The following is an 18,874-nucleotide window of genomic DNA, read 5'->3' as shown; positions in this document are numbered from 1 at the left end:
AAAGTCCATTATGTCATATCATATTAAAATGACTCATTTATTTTTTACATTAACTGTGAATTTATAGGTTGATTAAATATAGTTCACTATTAATAATTATATATTTATTATTATTTATAAATTAATTAAAAAAAAGTAACCGGCAAAGTATCCTTACTTTTTAAGAGAATGATAACATCTCCAACAACTTGTCAAAAACTAAATTTTAAGTAATTATACGCCGACAGACGAACTCATTTTGTTACTATTGGAGATGCTATTGTAAAATAGAAGAAATAACTTTTATTCAATTAAAATATAGAGATTAACTAATTAATGTTGTGTTGCTGAAATGAAAAAGATGCAATAGGCGGCAGGGAAGTGTGTAACGTGGAGGAGTTGTGTGTAATAATGGACCGATATTGAAATAATGAAAATTGAAAGGAAACTCAAAATACAGAGGCGACGATTTTATCAATGAGAGCGCAGAATCGAAGCATTCCTTTGAATTGAATTGAATAATAGTAATGTTATTATTTTCAATGTCTCCCTCTTCCTCTCTCACTGTAAGTTCCCTTCTTCTCTCTAATAAGTATCGAAATTCTCCCTTTTCTTTTTCATCTATCTGCTATTTATTTTCTCTTGTTTTCTGTTTCGTAATTTAAATTATGAATTCGTTATAACAAACAAACAATTCATTACTATTAATTTGGACTCCCTCCGTCCACATATATGTAAGTAAATGAACTTCATATTATTTTACATCTCTGATAAATAATACCATTATGCCTTCAATTTATAGCTCAACTGAAGTGCTTGATAATAAATGTTATTGTTTTTATCTAAACTTGCAGTCCCTTGTATTTGCCAGGAAACTACTAGGGACTATTATAAGTACAGGCAAGTTCGTTTCCTTGTTTGCACATAAACCGTTTATGAGTGCCTTATTTCACTAACTCTACAACTGCGTTTTCATTTCATTCTCATAGATATTGTTCCTCCAAGGACTCAAAATTGGAACTTACCCACAAGAGGACGGAGATTCATATCGTTTAAGGGTTGTGTTAGGTTTGTTCGAACATCGTGTCGAATCTCTGCCCCGGGAACATTCCCAATAAATGATGAAAAAGCCCAATCTAATATATTCAGGGATAAGAAGGTAGTCCCGGATGCAGATCCTCCTACTACCAAAGATGTCAACCTTTTGTATCAATTTTTTGAACAAAGGTTAATTTTCAAATTCTCATCATATTGCAAGTTAGATGCATATTTTGATGTGTAACAGTGCTTTTATAATGTGCATTTTTTTTTTAATTTAACAGATCCCTAACCGAATTTCAATTTTAATGTGCAGTACCAAGCTCATGGTATTGACTGGAGCTGGAATCAGTACAGAATGTGGTATCCCTGACTATAGAAGGTTCTGGTTCTTACTTTCTGGTATCATTAGGTTAACCAAAATGTTTATTTGCTGACAGTTAGAACATTGTAGTTATGCTCAGAATTTCTACTTGCTATACTTTTTGTATTATGTTGAATTATTTTGCCACTCTTTATTAATATCTTAGGACGAACTTGTAAATGTCGTTGATATAGCATTCATAAACTGATGGAAACAGAAGAGGACTGAGTGGTTCGCTTGCTTTCTTTTTTGCCCATGTTGTCACCTATATTGTGCTTAGACTGCTAATTATTACCATATTTCATAACATTTTTTGAAACCATATGCATGCATGATGCATCTATTGGAGGGATCCACCATCCACGATTCATCAATGAATACCAATTCTAATTCTGATCAGTAGCCACGGTCATTTAGTGGCTGAGTCAAAGAGATGTGCCTTTCTTGTTGTTTATATGAAGATTATAAATCCTGATCGTAACCACCATCAATGAATACCATGACTTTTTTTTCTGTTTATACCTCTAACATATGCTTCATCCCTACGGAGTTTCACATCTTGATAATATGAAATGAATTGCTAAAACTTGTTATCGTTGATGCTAGAATGCTAACTTTTAAATTCTTTTTTTTGTTCTTCCACTTTACTGATAGCAATTTATTATTTATTTCAGCCCAAATGGTGCTTATAGTTCTGGTTTCAGACCAATAACCCACCAGGTGAGCTAAAGGCACAGTCAACCAGATTTGCTTCTTTTATTGTTCTGTGATGGTGGCCAAATACGTTAGGAAAATATCGTCAACAAAAAGAGGGAGTTAAGATCTTATGCATTTAGATATCGTGCTACATTTGGTTACTTTAATGGCTTGGAATTTTTTAAATATTAGTATGGCCCAATGAAAAATAGCCGTAATAACTGTGGTATCTGTGATTAAGGTTTTCTGAAAGAGAATACAAGTTACTGTTTGAGTTAGTTGAATATGATATTTGTATCTCGATGGAAGGAAAGTCAAGGGAGAAAACATAGGGAAACAAACGTCTCTTTATCCACAAAAACAAATAAAAACTTCTACTATTAATAAAAGTGCTTTAGAATTTGGCATTAGCATGTTTACATTTAAATTGAAGATTTTTGGCAATGAAGTGGAAGGGGGGCAAAAAATTAGACTAGAGGTTCATGCAAAACATAGTCATGAAAACTAAGGAATTCAAGGACTGACTACATAATCTCAATCTTTTTGCCATTTCATCTTAATATTGAGTTTACATTCTCCTTTCTTTTGACATTATTTAAAAGGAGTTTCTTCGTTCAAGCCGAGCCAGGAGGAGATATTGGGCTAGGAGCTATGCTGGGTGGAGGAAATTTACTGCAGCACAGCCATCTGCTGCTCATCGTGCTTTGGCAACATTGGAAAAAGCTGGCCGGGTTGATTTTATGATTACCCAAAATGTTGATAGGTATCTAGTTATTTATCATTATCAAGTAAGCCTACTTAGAATACTGAGATATTACATTTGCATGGAATCCTATCCTTGAATTGTTGTTATATGTTCTTTTCAGGCTGCATCATCGAGCTGGTAGCAACCCATTAGAAATACATGGGACTGTATACACTGTAATTTGTATAGACTGTGGATATTCCTTTTGTCGAAGCTTATTTCAGGACCAGTTGAAGGACCTTAATCCAAAGGTCAGTAATTGGGTTTATTTTATTGGTTATTTGTGTTGTCAATGAACAAATGCTTAAGAAGTGATTTCTAAATTTTAAAAAAGTTGATGAAGCGAGTTTGGCCAATAAAGTCGTGATGTTGAAAATATCTAATATGTTATCATGTTGAAAGATTTAAAAATTTAGATGAGGCATAATGATTATTGGTGTATGATAGTTGTAGTACGTGTAAAAACTATGTGTGTTGAAGGTTTGTTTGGGTGATTTTTCTCATTTTTTTTTTACCTCTTCTTTTGTGTTCTCTTAAATCTGCTGAAATAGAAGTCTTAAAATGAGAACAATGAAAACCGTTGGCTACTTGGGTCTCATCCATCTCTAGTGCATTACTTGGGGAGAACAGTGGTCCCATCAAATTACAGGTAGATTGTGAAATGAAATTTGATTGTTGGGCAAAAAAGTATATTAAAAAGTAGAGAGAAATAAATCTATAGGGAAAGACAAGTATATCCAGTGAAAGATTCGAAATGGTTTGGGTAATAATACTGGTTATTAAACCTCTTGTGCTTAACTCTATAAAGAATATAGATAAAACGACAATTGAGTGAGTGTACCATCTTTACCCTTGCAAGCTATACTAAAACTTGTAAGGTATAAATTGAAATAGTCTCTTGAGTTTTCTCAAGAAATATGTTTATTGAGTTTTGAACACTTACATTTCTGATCACATAAGTCTAATATGTGGTCTTTCACCTGAAAGTTGAAAAGCATGACTTGCGCATCTATACAATATAATAAAGCAAAGATGATAATTTGGCAAGTTTGACACGTGTCAACTAAACAGAGGGTTAGGAAGATATCAAGTTTCTATTAATAGAAATAATATCTCTTCTTTTAGAATAAAATTAAACTTATGTTACACGACTTTGTACATGCGTCAGTTGAAAAGTTAGTGGTCAATTAAAAAATAAAAGAATGAAAATAAAAAAAATTGAATTAAAAATAAAATACATAAAAACAACAACAACACGATTCAATTACACCCACCACGACTTGACAGTTTTTGCTATTGTTTTTTAAACACATTAAAAATTTATTTTATTTTACGAATTCTTTTAATTTATTCAGACTTCTTTTTTAATTCCCTCAGTCAACCGTCTCTCTTCACTACTCTCTCATTTCTTTCGTCTCCTTTATAAATATCATTCATATTATCTCTGTATACACAATTCCTTTTTAAATTTTCTTTACCAAAGCTTTTTTATTCATCTTTATCCAATGTCTGAAACAAAAATCATATTTTGTATTTCTTCATCAGAGTTTGTTGCTTCAATTTCTCCAAAAAATGAGTCATGGAATTTGGTTGTTAGAGTTGTGCGACTGTGGTTTCTGTCTTGATCTCCTCAATGTCAAACAAAAACTTTTATGCAATGTGGTTTCTAGAGTATATGTTCACACGAATTATTTGAATGGTAAATTTTCAATCTGTCATTGTTATTTTATTTATAAAAAAAAAATTACTATTTTGTTATGTATATATATTTTTTATTGTTTATGTTTCTTAATTTTGTCTCAAAAAATTGTAAATTTGTATATGTATATTTCTATCCTCTTATATAACTATATTTATATTTCTATTCTCATTTGTCTTAATAACTCCGATTTTAAATTCTCTCACAAACAGTTGATGTCCGTGATTTTAAGTTGTCTAATAAATAGGGTTGGCACACAGTTATATTAAATAAAAAATAATAATGTATTTAAGTAAACATAAAATTTATTTAGATTTTTTAACATGAATTCAATTAAATTTCCAGAATATTGAAGAGAAAAATAATAATTTATTTAAGAAAATAAAAAATTTATGTAGGAATTAAAAAAACAATTCATTTAATCGATTTATTGAAATTAGTGGTTTTTCAAACTTCAAACGTTCAAAGATAAAAGATACTTATATTTTATGTGTATTGTAATTTTTTGTTTGTAATAGGAAAACTATTTTTCTTTAGTATTTTGTGAGTAGTATTAAAATGAAATATATTTTGCCACTTGATACAGCAAAATTTATATGAATTCTTAAATGTCATGTATTTCATATAAATAACATAGGTTGGATAATAAAAATAAAAATTTATTATTAAGTTACTTACTCATCTTTACATTTATTAATTTACTTATTTTATATATGTCCATGTCCATTATTTTAAAAATTCTTATTTCATCTAATCTAATTATTTAATTTTTTTTTAATAATTATTGTTTTTATTTGTTTAAAATTAAAAGTATTGTTTTATAATAAATTTTTTGGAAAGAAAAAAGATTATGTGTAGAATTCAAAAATAATAAGACATCATCATTTGAGTAAGATTAAAGAGTGGTGTTGAAGTCATACTTTTTATCAATAACATTGAACGTACAAGAAAGTAGTTTGTAAGTTAAATTAGAATTAATTTTTTATTTTTTTTATTCTTATATTGTAAATTTTTTTTTTTAAGTCAACTTATTTTTTTAATGTCAATAAAATTTATAAAATTTGATATATATATATATATAAACTAATATAACAATTTATTTATTAAAATCGTTGTTTCCGTGCGGACGTTACAAACTAGTAATTATTAATTTAAAAGGAAAAAAAATTATTCATGTTTTACTAATGTTTCATTTAATCAATCCTTTAATGTAATAGTTGGAGGTTGCTGCATAAATTTCTTCTGAGTTTAGCATCTCTACTGAGTCTAATTTTTGGAACATTGTGTTATAAACCAGTGGGCAGAAGCAATTGAAAATTTAGACCATGGAAACCCTGGTTCAGACAAAAGCTTTGGAATGAAACAAAGACCTGATGGCGATATTGAGATTGACGAAAAGTTTTGGGAGGAAGATTTTATCATCCCAACCTGCCAGAAATGCAATGGTGTTCTCAAACCTGATGTAGGTCATCTTGCTTCTTTCAGTTGAAATATTTGGCTGTTTTCAGTGGATACTTGAGCCTTTTTATTTTGTACAAGATTATTGTTCTTCATTATTAACTTGTAATTACAGGGGACATGAGAAGCTTAAGCTCTATTTATAATTCATACATCTAAAAGAGGGGAGAATATGAGCCCCTGACACCATCTCTCCTGCACAAAGATAAAGGATAAAAAGAAAGAAAAAACTGTCTTGAAAAACGTTTTCTTGAAATGTAGTGCAGCTGAATAGACTTATTTTTTTATGTTCTGATAACTGGTTGAGAGTATATTAGTGGTGAAGAATCAAGGAAATTCAGATTTGATTTTCGTTTATTTTATATTATTTTGTTTATTTTTATTTTATGATTCTGTCATTATTACTTTGTATTACTATTGTAATTTTTTTCTTATATAAACAACTTAGGGTTGTAGTAATAAAATATGAAAGTATTTTGTCTTATACTTTCTTCATAGTATCAAGAGCTTTTGGTTAGGGTTCCACAATCCAGTGGGGTTTGGGGCTCTAAACTAAAAGGGTCGAACATCCGATCTTGTGGTTAACAGTCACACGCTCTAACCAACTGAGCTAAAGAGTTGACCCCGCCTGTTTTTTATCTACTTAATGGCACACAATATCCCATGGAAGGCAACCCTGATGGGTAAAGGCGGCAGCAACGACAATGGTTTGGGTGAAAAATCAGAAGTAGTCAACAACGCCGGCATAATTGGTTTAGGCAGTGGCAGCGGCCTTTGCGATGTCGGCGGCAGTGGCGGCTGGAATGGTTTATCTAACAATGGTTTTTCCAATTTTTTTGGCCATGAGAGAACTTGTAATGCCCTCAAAGTTGAAATCCAAAAACTCAATGGAAAAAATTATGTCGAATGGTCCCATACCGCAAGATTGATATTAGACGGTAATGGAAAATATGGTTTCCTCACAGGAGAGGTGCAAATGCCTGCCACAACTGATCCGAATTACAGGTTTTGGAAATCTGAGAACTCTGTTATCATTGTTTGGCTGCTTAGTAATATGGAATCAACGATTAGAAAATCTTTTATGTTTTTGCCTACTGCGAAGGAAGTTTGGGAAGCTGTCAAAGAAACATATTCTGATATTCAAAATTCTTTTCAAATTTTCGATCTCAAATCACAATTGTGGCATGCCAAACAAGGAGATAGAGATGTTACTACCTATTATAATGAGTTGATGACACTGTGGCAAGAATTGGATCTCTGCTATGATGATCATTGGAAGTGTTGTGAGGACAGTGTTTTGTTTCTTAAGAGACAGGAGAACGACCGAGTATTCATGTTCTTGGTTGGGCTTAATAAGCGGCTTGATGAAGTCCGAGACAGAATATTGGAAAATATTCCATTGCCATCGCTTCGAGAAACGTTCTCAGAAGTTAGAAGAGAAGAGACGAGACAAGATGTTATGATGGATAAGTCACCTTCTGTTGTTGATGTTGAAAGTCCTGCCCTAGTCACTAAGAATAAAGATGGGAAGAGAGATGACAAGAAACCATGGTGCAACACACGTGATAAATGTTGGAAGCTCCATGGAAAACCTCTAAATTGGAAGAAAAAAGCAGGAAACGAAGGTCATGCCCTCCAAGCTGATACCTCTGATCAAGAGAAGCAGTCTCCTTCAAGCCCATCTCCTTTCACCAAGGAACAATTAGATCAATTGTACAAACTCCTTGAGTCTCAAACGCCTTCTTGCTCTATAGCTCAAAGAGGTAATTTTTCAAATACTGCTCTACTTAGTGTCACTCCCAGCTATACTTGGATTATCGATTTTGGTGTTACTGATCATAGGACTGGAGAGTCGAGTCTTTTTTCTTCTTATAGTCCTTGTGCAGGTGACCACAAAATTAAAATTGCAGATGGCTCTCTTTCAGCCATTGCAGGGAAATTTTTTGTTATTCTGTCACCTGTGTTAACCTTAAAAGATGTCTTACATGTTCCCAATTTATCACGTAATATGTTATCCATTACGAAATTAACAAAGGATATAAATTGTCAAGCTAACTTCTTTCATTCTCATTGCACTTTTAAGGATTTGAGCACGGAGAAGATGATTGGCAATGCTAAGGAGAGTAGAGGACTCTATTATCTTGATAATAGACTCGACTTCAAAGACCAACAAAAAACGAGTACCTGCTTTGAATCTATTTTTGTTCCTTCTAATAATGATGATATTATGTTATGACATTTACGGTTAGGACATCCTAGTTTTCCGTATTTGAAACATTTGTTTCCTAAATTATTTTCTAAGAAGGATGTGTCTTTATTTTATTGTGAAACTTGTGAATTTGCTAAACATCATCGTTCTTCTTTTTCTACACAACCATATAAACAATCAAAAATGTTCTTCTTTTTCGACACAATCATATTAACAATCAAAATCGTTTGCAGTTATTCATAGTGATGTTTGGGGTCCTAATAGAATAAACACATTTTCTAGTAAAAAATGGTGTATAACTTTTATTGATGATCATACTAGAATTTGTTGGATTTATCTATTGAAAGAAAAATTGGAAGTTGGACAGGTTGTCAACATTTTCTTTAAAATGGTGCGCACTCAATACCAAACAAATATTCAAGTCTTCGGAAGTGACAATGGTAAAGAAGATTCATCTTCAGGGGGAAATTTTAAGGAAGATTCATCTTTTACTTTTGAAAACATCGCTACTTTAAGTGATATAATTTTGTCACAATTTTGAGATTTATATTGATGCACCAAAAGAAAATGCCCAAGAATCCATATTGGAACTCAATCCACTTATGAATGTGGTCTCGACAAGAGATGTGTAGATGATATTATTCTCACAGGAGATGACATTGTTGAGATGGAAAGATTGAAGAAAAATTTGATAAAAGAATTTTAGATCAAAGATTTAGGCGCGATTAAATATTTTCTTGGTATGGAAGTTGCTCACTCAATGAACAGAATTATTGTTTCTCAAAGGAAATACATCATAGATCTCTTGGAAGAAACTGGGATGAGTGGGTGTAGACTAGTAGATACTTCTATGGAATTAAATGCTAAACTTTGGGAGAAAGGCAGTGTTCCTGTTGAGATTGGAAGATACTAGAGGTTGATTGGCAAACTTATTTATCTAGCCCATACTAGACCTGACATCGTTTTCTCTATGAGTGTTATAAGTCAATTCATGCATTCTCCCTATGAAGAATACTTGGAGGCAGTTTATCGGATCTTAAGGTACTTGAATTCCAATCCTGAAAAGGGTTTATACTTCAAGAAAACTAATGATAGAGAAGCCTCTATATTTAAAGATGTTGATTGGACATAATCAGTTACTGATAGAAAACCCACTAATAGATATTGTGCCTATGTTGGGAGAAATTTAGTCACTTGGAGAAGTAAGAAACAAGGGGTTGTTGCTCGAAGTAGTGCATAAGCCGAATTCAGAGCAATGGCTCAAGGAATCTGTGAACTTTTGTGGATTCGTAAACTCTTGGACGAACTGAGAATGATAGTTGACTCACCCTTAAAATAGTTGTGCGATAGCAAAACAACAATAAGTATAGCTCACAACCCTGTACAACATGATAGAACTAAGCACATTGAAAATGACCGCCATTTCATAAAAGAAAAAATTGATGCTGGAATTATATGTCTGCCATTTGTGACTTCCAATCAACAAACTGTTGATATCTTGACAAAAAGTTTGGCAAGACTCAATTTTGAACAACTTATAGCCAAGTTGGGCATGAAAGATATCTATACAACAACTTGAGAGGGGGTGTTGAAGAATCAAGGAAAATCAGATTTGAATCTCGTTTATTTTGTATTATTCTGTTTATTTTTATTTTATGATTCTGTCATTATGATTCAGTATTACTATGGTAATTTTTCCCTCCTATATAAACAACTTAGGACTGTAGTAATAAAATATGAAAGTATTTTGCCTTTTACTTTCTTCAATTCGGTCAAAGGATTGTCATAGGCAACTACTTTTCCAGTTTGGCTAGACCAACATTCCAACTATGATGGCCATTTATGTTGTGTATTCTTTTGCTTGATTTGGTTTTATGTGAAAACATTCTCTGCTGCATCTTTTTTTAGTTCTTTGGTGCTTACCTATCTCTTCTGGCATAAGCTCATGGTGTGTTTTTGGACTTGTGATATTTCATGATTTAGCTGGAAAAAGCAGATTACAGATGTTTTCCGAGCAAACTAAGTTATAATACAAATATAGAAGTAATACTTTGTGAACCATGTATCTGATTGATTTGTGTCTTATTATGCTAGCAACATGTTGACTCTTGTTTGAGTGAATTAAATGTGAATTATTTACAATGTGTCCTGAATGTTCTCATCGTCAATAATTATGAAGGTTGTCTTCTTCGGTGATAATGTTCCCAAGGACAGAGCCGATTTGGCAATGGAAGCATGTAAAAAATGTGATGCTTTTCTTGTACTAGGATCGTCTGTGATGACCATGTCTGCTTTTCGGCTTGTCAGGTATTTTCAAAATTACGTTGGAAAGACGCTGATTTGGAAAATAATGTATTCTTGAGCTTCAAGCCATGAAATACTTATACTTTTCTGTTATAAAATGACTGATTGTATATCTGACATCATTTCATTTCTAAAATTTATCTTCACAGGGCAGCTCATGAGGCAGGTGCAGCTACTGCAATTGTCAATGTAGGTGTGACACGTGCTGATGATTTTGTGCCCTTGAGAATCAATGCACGACTGGGTGAGGTATGGTTTGAAACTGATATTGACTGGGAATTCTGAATATCGCATGTTTACTACCCCAAATTTTAACAAGCTGTTCCAATGTGCAGATACTGCCAAGAATACTTGACATGGGATCCATCAGTGTGCCGGCTGTGTAATGCTAATAGATGACAAAAATGTACAAGTTGTATTTGAATCTCTCATATGCCACACTCCCTAATCATGTGTGTTGTTCATGTAGCGTATGAGCAGTGCTTGTTGAGTGCCATTTTTCGACCGTGAACTTTCAATATTTCGTATGGAAAATATAGTTCATGAAGTTATGCTTTCTGGAAGGACTGCTCATACAATCGTGACATTCTTTCACCAATGCATTCTCATATTGAACTTCAATATTTGTTTGGTATGAAAAAATTAGTAGAACACGAATATCAATTACTTTATTTTTCCTCTATAATAAATTCTTCACTCAATTACAGAGACAGATAATAAGATAAAATACAAGTTACTGAATTTAGAGCAACTTTTCAGCTAATTATCGACGATGTGTTCACTGTTAATTGATTTAAGTTATTTTAATCGATGAAAACGGCAACAAGCATAATATTTGGCAGATATTATTTCTGAAAACTAAGCATGTTTATTCAGACTCTGGAAACACCACTTCATGAATATTGAATTTGTCGTTCTTTCACCATTATTGAAGTTCACATTCTTCCAAAAAAATTGTTTTAAGTTGCAACTTTGGGAAAAAAATCAAATAAAAATAGAAAATTTATTATTTTACTACACGACATTTTTATAATAGAAGCATCACTTCGATTTTGTAAATATATTTATTTGAAAATTAATAGCATGAAATGAAAAAAATTGAGAACTTTATTTGGATATCAATGTTAAAACCAATATTGCCACAACACATATCCAATAAACTCAACAAATATCAGAAGTAAAAACAATTAACAATTTTATATAACAAATTAACAAAACCTTATTTTTGAAAACTAAGAAATTTAAACATGAAACAAGCACATTAAACTTCTTTTTTTTTTGTATTTTAAAAAAAAATTCATTCTATTATCTATTTTCAATAATATGGCAAAAAACTGAATTTTTATTTCCTTATTTTCTCTCTCTATATATATATAAAGCACATCAAATAAAAGGATGTGTTTTTATAAGATGAGAAGAATATATCTTAATTATTAATTAAATCATGAACTACCAAGATTAAAATAAAAATCATGTGACATTTTTAAATAATCATATATCACATAAATTTTTTTTATCATCACAATCTATGTATTTTTGTATAGTTCAGATTTAATCATTGCATCTCTAAACAAATTGCAATTTAAAATGAAAAAATATATCAACCCATAATTAAGCCAAAATTTCCAAACTTCCACGATATTGTAAGCATTAGTAAATAACATAAAAAAGTTAACTGGTCAACACGTTCTTTACATGCACTAATAACCATATGTTCAGATCCCAAATCTCTAAGCCTATTAGATCCCCGTCTCAATGCCCAACCACCATGATTTCAAGGAAGCTACAAAATAAGGCAAAACAAACATGCACTAAGATTCAAGAGGTTTTCATGCTTAGGTAATACGACATCATATGAACCTGTCTAGTGCTTCTAATGATTCAAAAACAAAAAAACTAAAGAAACGCCCACAGATAGTATTTGGACTGGTAATTCCACTTGCTGCACAATATTCTAAGAGTTCTCACTGAGTGCGTTGTCAATTTCTTCAATGTGATTGCGAAGTACATTCCACTGCAAACACATGAAATAGACAATTAATCAATGAATAATGAGTCATATCTTATTTTCTAGACCTGTCTGATCAACCAACGGATTTGAGATAGGAATAGAAAAAGGAACTTGTAAATACACAATGTCAATATAGTTTCAAGATGTACCTGATCCATGGACAGTGAAATACCTGAAAACAAGTATACAAATGTCAGTGTAACTTCTTTACAACAATTCAACAACCACCACCAAGCATCATTCAACTTGGTGGGGTTAATTACATATACTAATCAATGTCATTGAACTCTATCAAGAACTAAACGTTCAGTAACAGAATAGAATACAACGAAGTCTATTCAAGGTACTATACTTGATACAAACTGACTACTTATCATGCAATCTAAAAATTTCCAAGACCACATGACTTTGTCTAGAACACCAAAAGAAACACATTTATAAAAGTAAATTGGGTCAAAAGACAAGAAAACAAACAAACAAACGTGCAAGACAACTCTCAAGTATCACCAATTATATAGAGGCAACCAAGAACAGATAAGAAAGGGAAAGGCAAGCACACAAAAACTTCCAATAGATATGTAGTTCACAAAGCCATCATCCAAGCTTTCTTAAAACACACTTTGTCCTCACAAGGCTTTTGAAATTCATCAACATGATCCGACAAATGCTGTATCAACCAAAATTCCCATTGAATTGATCATTGACAATTTTCAAGATTGATAAACAAAATCAGGTTCAATGTCAACTCAGGTCATTAAACCAACTACAGTGTTTTTAACCCAGTAAAACTACTTCCAAACTTTCCCATCTTCAACGCAATTGCTTGTTAGCAAATAATTTAACATAAAACATCACAAGCTCTCAATCAGCACAATCCCTATTTCCCTCCCACAAAATGCTAGAGTGTTTGTCAAAAAGATTTAAGTACTGTAAAATGTGATTATGAAAATGAAAATTACATAACAAACTCCAACATACATTGCCCACCTATTTCAATCCAAAGCAAATAATATTGTCAGTCATATATCCAATACATCACCAATTTGGTTCAATCACAAGACAACTCAGATCATCAGACACAGTACAAATGGACATCAGCAAGAACAGTCATGTGCCACTACAACAACATTTTAGAGTATGCTCAAGAAGCACATATTTACTAATCACATTCTATATGGGAGTAGAAACTGCAGTTACCACCAACTTAAACATCATATCCTATTAAATATTTCAACAATCTCTTCAAATAAAAAACTAGGTTGCCACAATAGATTGTGATACATCATTGACTTTCAACCCAATAAACAAATAAATAACAAATTATTATAGGATTTAAAAGACTTATCAAAATACCTTCCTATTTTACAAACAATGCGCCCACAAAACTGAGCCAAAATCACAAACAAATACAAAAAAGGTCATTCAAAAGATGGTGAGTGTGAAATACCTTTTTTGCCAGGCAACTGCTTGCCATCTTTGATGTAAAATTCACGAATGTCAACCCAAATCTTACCCTGCCAGATCCTCACAGTAACTTTCCTGTTCTTCCCTATCTGCGTTCAACAAAAATAAATAAATAAAAAGAGTTAAAAACAAAACCCTCGTAGATGAATGGGGGTTTTGAAGAACCAACCTCACAAACAACGATTTCGTCAGAGTTATCGTCGGAATCTTTTTTTAGGGTCTTTTTGGGAGGCGCGTGAGCTTCAGAGTCGCCATCGGAAGCGTTGTCGTGTTCCTCCCTCTTCTTACCCTTTCCAGTTCCAGACATTTCTAGAAAGTTCTTCTGAGACTTGGTTTCACTCGCTGTTGTTGTAAAGTGAAAAGAGAAGTTAATAAATGGATTTGAAAAGACGGAAGTAAATATGTATAATATAGTAGTCTGTGATAGAAGAAAAATTGAAAATGAGAGAGAGAAAGAGAGCGAAAAATCAAAACCTAGAAACCTTTTTGGCGCTCAAACGGAACTGCATTAGAATTTAGAAGGGTTTGAGTCGGCTTACTAGTACGTTTCAGTGTCATTAGATTGGATTTTTTATATGTACTTTTTTTTTATATCCTAAAATGCTATATTTAGAAAGAAAAAAAATACAGAAAATTCTTTTCATTGTTAACATATAGTGGCATCTTGAAAATGCAACTTCGGTATTAATTTATTTATTTATTTATTTATCATTATTTAATAAAAATTTTAAAGGAAATAATAAATAGATTTTGAGTGGTATTATTTACCATTTTCTTTAAAAAAACAACTGTTATTTTCATCTTTTTATCCATTTCTTTTAAAAAATTATTTTTTTTAAATTCTTTTCGTTTGTCTATCCAATTAGATCATATTTCTTCTAACACTGTTCACTGTAGTGTTCAACACTACTGATACTTTTTTTCTCTTTTTTGTGGACACTATTTTTTTTTTTTTACGTAGAGAGACAATATTTTGTTAACTATCATGTTGTAACTTTTTACTAAAAAAAATAGTTCTAATTGTTTAATATTAAACTTAACTCCAAAAAAAAGTGTTAAATAATTTGGGATTAACCATCCTCCAATTTGGATTATAAGCAAAAGTACAAAACTATGAACAACATTTATAAAAAACATTAGTTAATTTTAATTATTTTTGTATTTTTAATAATTAGTTAATTGTAATTATTGAAAATATGTGTATTTACTATTTTCAAAAGCATATTTATTGTGTTGAATATTAAATTTTATTTATTACTTTTCAATCAAATATTAAATTACAAATAAAAAAACGTGATATCTAATTAAGATAACTTTATTTCACCGAGAGTAGAATAGTTATCAAAAATTAAATTACATATAATTTAATGGTTTAATTGCAGTTTTGATACTCCTATTTTAGCTGAATCGCAAAAGTAATCTTTTTATTTTATTTCTCTTCAGTTTTGGTCTCTCAAACAAAATTTTAGTCAAAAATTTGATAAAGTTTCATTTTATTTGCGTTTATTTAAATCATGATCTCGTGGTGCAACAATTATACTTGATTATAAATGGTGTAGTGTGATTTGAAAAAATAAAACTGCATCAAGTTTTAGATTAAAATTATGTTTGAGAGGCTATAGATAAGAAAAAATAAAATAAATGGACTACTTTTGCGATTTAGCTAAAATACGAGGTGTGCAAAATTAAGTTTAATTTAATTATGAGACAATGAAAGTCGAAAGCATATTTGAGATGGTGTCCAGCTGTTTGGAACGAGCAAAACCCTGTTGAAGCTTGTCCCAACAGAAAACAACTAAAAACCCAAATTCAAAGACCTTGAATTGAATAGTCCTCTTTTGATCATAATCATTAGTATTCATCTATGATCGATTTGGATTCGGTTCAGTCCATACCCGAGTTATAAAACACATCTTCATCGAATTGACAAATCGAAATCGATGGGGAATATATTCGTCAAGAAACCCAAGGTGACGGATGTCGATCGTGCAATTCTTGCACTCAAGACCCAGAGACGTAAACTTGCCCAATATCAACAAAAGGTTACCTTTTTTAAATACCCTTATCTCTCTTTACCTCAATTTCATTTCTGATTCTGACGGTCAATTTTCCTCATAATTTGATGATATTAGGGCTAATAGGAAAATGAAGAATTGACTAAGGTTTAGATTAAAAAATGAATTGAACAAGTATAGGCATGCTCTTAATCAAAATGATTTAGTATGAGGTGATGGGGTATGTGTACTAGCATGTTAATTGCATTTATTTCAGGCATAGGTTTTTTAGGTGAAGTGATGTATGGAAAATGAATTAGCTGAATGTAGTGTTAGTGAATAGCTACTATATCGGCACTATAACTCTGTAGTTTAGCTGAGTTTGAGCAAAACAATATTGTTCCATGATACTCTATCTAGTACAGAATGTTATCAAATAACGGTTATAGTGGCGTTTAGGGATACTGCATAGCAAAATTTGAACAAATTGCTTTTTTTCGTGATCGACAACATTGGCTGAATGCAGATGATGCTTGCACTTTTAATCAAGTTAGACTTTTTTGTATGATATAGCATTTTAGATAGAACATAAGTATTGAAGTACTTGAGAGGATACACTGTCTTACTTGAGTTATTTCCTTTCTGTGTTCCTTTTTTTTCCAGCTTGATGCTATTATTGAAGCAGAAAAGCAAGCTGCACGAGACTTGATTCGTGAAAAGAAGAAAGATAGGGCCTTGCTGGCATTAAAGAAAAAAAAGACACAAGAAGAATTGTTGAAGCAAGTTGACGCCTGGCTTATAAATGTTGAGCAACAAGTAATATTTTATTATTGTCATTTTTTAGAAAAAGTTTGTTTTGTGTTGTTTTGCTAATAATGACTGAATCTCTACCTGTTAGCATCTTTCTATGGCTTTACAGTTGTCCTTTGGAGCCAATTCAGTATTTTTCCCTTTCTGATGTCGTGTTCATAAGAGATAATTGAGTGACAGTGCTGTCCTCTTTCAACATGATTATACACTTAACTAAAAGAGATAATTACATTTATTTACTTGGTTCAGTTAGCAGATATTGAACTGGCAAGCAAGCAGAAATCTGTGTTTGAAAGTTTGAAGGCCGGTAATGAAGCAATGAAAGCCATACAAAGTGAGATAAACATTGAGGATGTTCAGAAACTTATGGATGAAACTGCTGAAGCTAAAGCTTATCAAGAAGTGAGCTTGAGTTCTCTCTTATCCTTACTCTTGCTGCTTTTGAAAACTGATTTCCACATCTAGATTCATCACACTTAAGTGTACTTTTTTGGGGATTAGGGATTGAAGCTGTACTGGTTAAATTCAGCTGCTGCTTTTTCTTCAACAATTCCCATCTCCTGCCTTTTTGTGGTTTCCATTTGATCCTTGCTGATGGTTTTCATGATTTTGTTGAATTTGAAGGAAATTAATGCAGTACTTGGGGAGCAATTATCAGCAGAAGACGAAGAGGAGATTTTGGCAGAGTTTGAGAACTTGGAAACCCAGGTACATGGATTTTTTATATTTATGATTTTGTAGACTTAGAATTTACTCCAATATAATCCATTCATAACATTATTCCAATTGTATTTTTGGCTTAATCAAAGTAGTATGGACAGGACATATATTTCTCGTCATGCTTTAATTTATCCCTTTTCACTTACCATACCTCCGTTGCTGGAGGAATGATATGTTATTATATTAAGGATAATTATTGGAGGTTATGTGTTTGTGGGTTTAATTTGCTTTGGTTTTGTTATACGAAGAACTCAAGTTATTTGTGGCATGACATCTAGCATAAAGAAGTGTGTACTGCAACTAGCTGCACAATGTGATAATGTTGTAGTTATGCTGCCAGTGGAAACATAGAATTCAACTTTTTGTCCATCGCTAGGCAAAGTTTTGAATATGATATAAAGGAAAAATCACATAAATCATACCAAACAAAAAAAAAATCGGTCAATCACAGAGGCATAAATATGCAATAGATGCATCCTTCCTCCATAAATTCTTATTGCATGGCAATTGACTGAATTCGTATTATTTTTATCAGCTTGCAGTTGAAGATCTTCCTGAAGTTCCTACCACAGTTCCTGAAGAGATTGATGAAAAGTTGGACCTTCCTGATGTCCCAACCAAGGCACCAGATACCAGTGATGCTGAAGTACCTATAAAAAGAAAAGGTATTGCCTCATCCCTCTGACCCCCCTCTCTCCCAAAGAAAAAAAGTAGAGAAGAAATTGGCTAACTGATATGGCTGATATTGCAACAGTTATGGAGGAACCATTGGCAGCTTGAAGAACAGTGTGACGTAAACACGACAACTGCTTTGCAAACCAAAGTGTAGCATCTGGTCTTCTTGTCTGCCTGTACCACATTATCAACTCTGTTGCCTCATGCAGTTACTGGAGTTTCGGATGATTTTAGTATTTGCAGTGACATTTAATTTGTACAGATGTGCATATATATGATACTCTCTCCATTTTTAATTGAGTGTCTGCTTAAGGTTTCTTTACGAAAAAATTAAAAAACGATAAATGACTAAAGGAGTGAAATAGTTTTACTGGATTATCTTTATTTTCTGTATTGGAGTATTATTCATTTTTATATTTTTTTGTGAATTATAATTAAATTTTGAAGAAAATTAGTTAAAGTTGTATTGAAAAAATAAAATACTAACAAAACTTGATTTTTTAAAAACAAAAAGTTAAAGTGACATTCAATGTAAATTGAAGAGAATAGATAAAATTTATCATTGAGTCGTTTAATGAGAAAACCGTAATTTGATTAGTTTTTTTCACACTCCTTTAACCACCTTTTCAGGGTCACATTCTTTATGTCTGATATTTTAACGTGAAGCAGGGACTTTTTGGTAAATAAAGAAAGATTTGACATTCATCA

At 31.8% G+C, this 18,874-nt stretch overlaps 4 protein-coding genes across 5 annotated transcripts; 3 read left to right on the top strand and 1 right to left on the bottom strand.

Annotated features, from left to right (window-relative positions):
• The first annotated feature begins 322 nt into the window (after nucleotides 1-322).
• LOC101496778 (NAD-dependent protein deacylase SRT2) lies at nucleotides 323-11,255 on the top strand. Its single transcript, XM_004502914.4, has 11 exons — nucleotides 323-545; nucleotides 834-879; nucleotides 969-1,206; nucleotides 1,334-1,399; nucleotides 2,056-2,101; nucleotides 2,680-2,840; nucleotides 2,944-3,073; nucleotides 5,819-5,983; nucleotides 10,368-10,495; nucleotides 10,642-10,741; nucleotides 10,828-11,255. The coding sequence occupies exons 1-11, from the start codon at nucleotides 507-509 to the stop codon at nucleotides 10,876-10,878; spliced, it is 1,170 nt and encodes a 389-aa protein (XP_004502971.1). The 5' UTR covers nucleotides 323-506; the 3' UTR covers nucleotides 10,879-11,255.
• LOC140920312 (uncharacterized) lies at nucleotides 6,485-8,241 on the top strand. Its single transcript, XM_073368468.1, has 2 exons — nucleotides 6,485-7,742; nucleotides 8,063-8,241. Exons 1-2 carry the CDS (start codon nucleotides 6,626-6,628, stop codon nucleotides 8,095-8,097), a joined length of 1,152 nt encoding a protein of 383 aa, XP_073224569.1. The 5' UTR covers nucleotides 6,485-6,625; the 3' UTR covers nucleotides 8,098-8,241.
• An 848-nt stretch (nucleotides 11,256-12,103) lies between the features above and the next one.
• On the bottom strand, nucleotides 12,104-14,576 carry LOC101496003 (RNA polymerase II transcriptional coactivator KIWI). 2 transcript variants are annotated; one of them, XM_004502912.4, is made up of 5 exons: nucleotides 14,450-14,576; nucleotides 14,137-14,309; nucleotides 13,951-14,056; nucleotides 12,653-12,675; nucleotides 12,104-12,506 (listed from the first exon to the last, which is right to left on the bottom strand). In XM_004502912.4, the coding sequence occupies exons 1-5, from the start codon at nucleotides 14,523-14,525 to the stop codon at nucleotides 12,447-12,449; spliced, it is 438 nt and encodes a 145-aa protein (XP_004502969.2). In that variant the 5' UTR covers nucleotides 14,526-14,576; the 3' UTR covers nucleotides 12,104-12,446. The 2 variants fall into 2 exon arrangements, with proteins under 2 accessions (XP_004502969.2, XP_004502968.1); XM_004502911.4 differs by having other exon boundaries at nucleotides 14,442-14,571.
• Nucleotides 14,577-15,692: 1,116 nt separating this feature from the next.
• On the top strand, nucleotides 15,693-18,555 carry LOC101495680 (vacuolar protein sorting-associated protein 20 homolog 1-like). Its single transcript, XM_004502910.4, has 6 exons — nucleotides 15,693-16,009; nucleotides 16,625-16,777; nucleotides 17,021-17,173; nucleotides 17,396-17,479; nucleotides 18,027-18,156; nucleotides 18,246-18,555. Exons 1-6 carry the CDS (start codon nucleotides 15,908-15,910, stop codon nucleotides 18,269-18,271), a joined length of 648 nt encoding a protein of 215 aa, XP_004502967.1. The 5' UTR covers nucleotides 15,693-15,907; the 3' UTR covers nucleotides 18,272-18,555.
• The last annotated feature ends 319 nt before the right edge of the window (nucleotides 18,556-18,874 follow it).

Source organism: Cicer arietinum, chromosome 5 (genome assembly GCF_000331145.2).
Source record: "Cicer arietinum cultivar CDC Frontier isolate Library 1 chromosome 5, Cicar.CDCFrontier_v2.0, whole genome shotgun sequence".
NCBI lineage: Eukaryota > Viridiplantae > Streptophyta > Magnoliopsida > Fabales > Fabaceae > Cicer > Cicer arietinum.
This window is presented reverse-complemented; position numbering and strand designations above follow the sequence as displayed.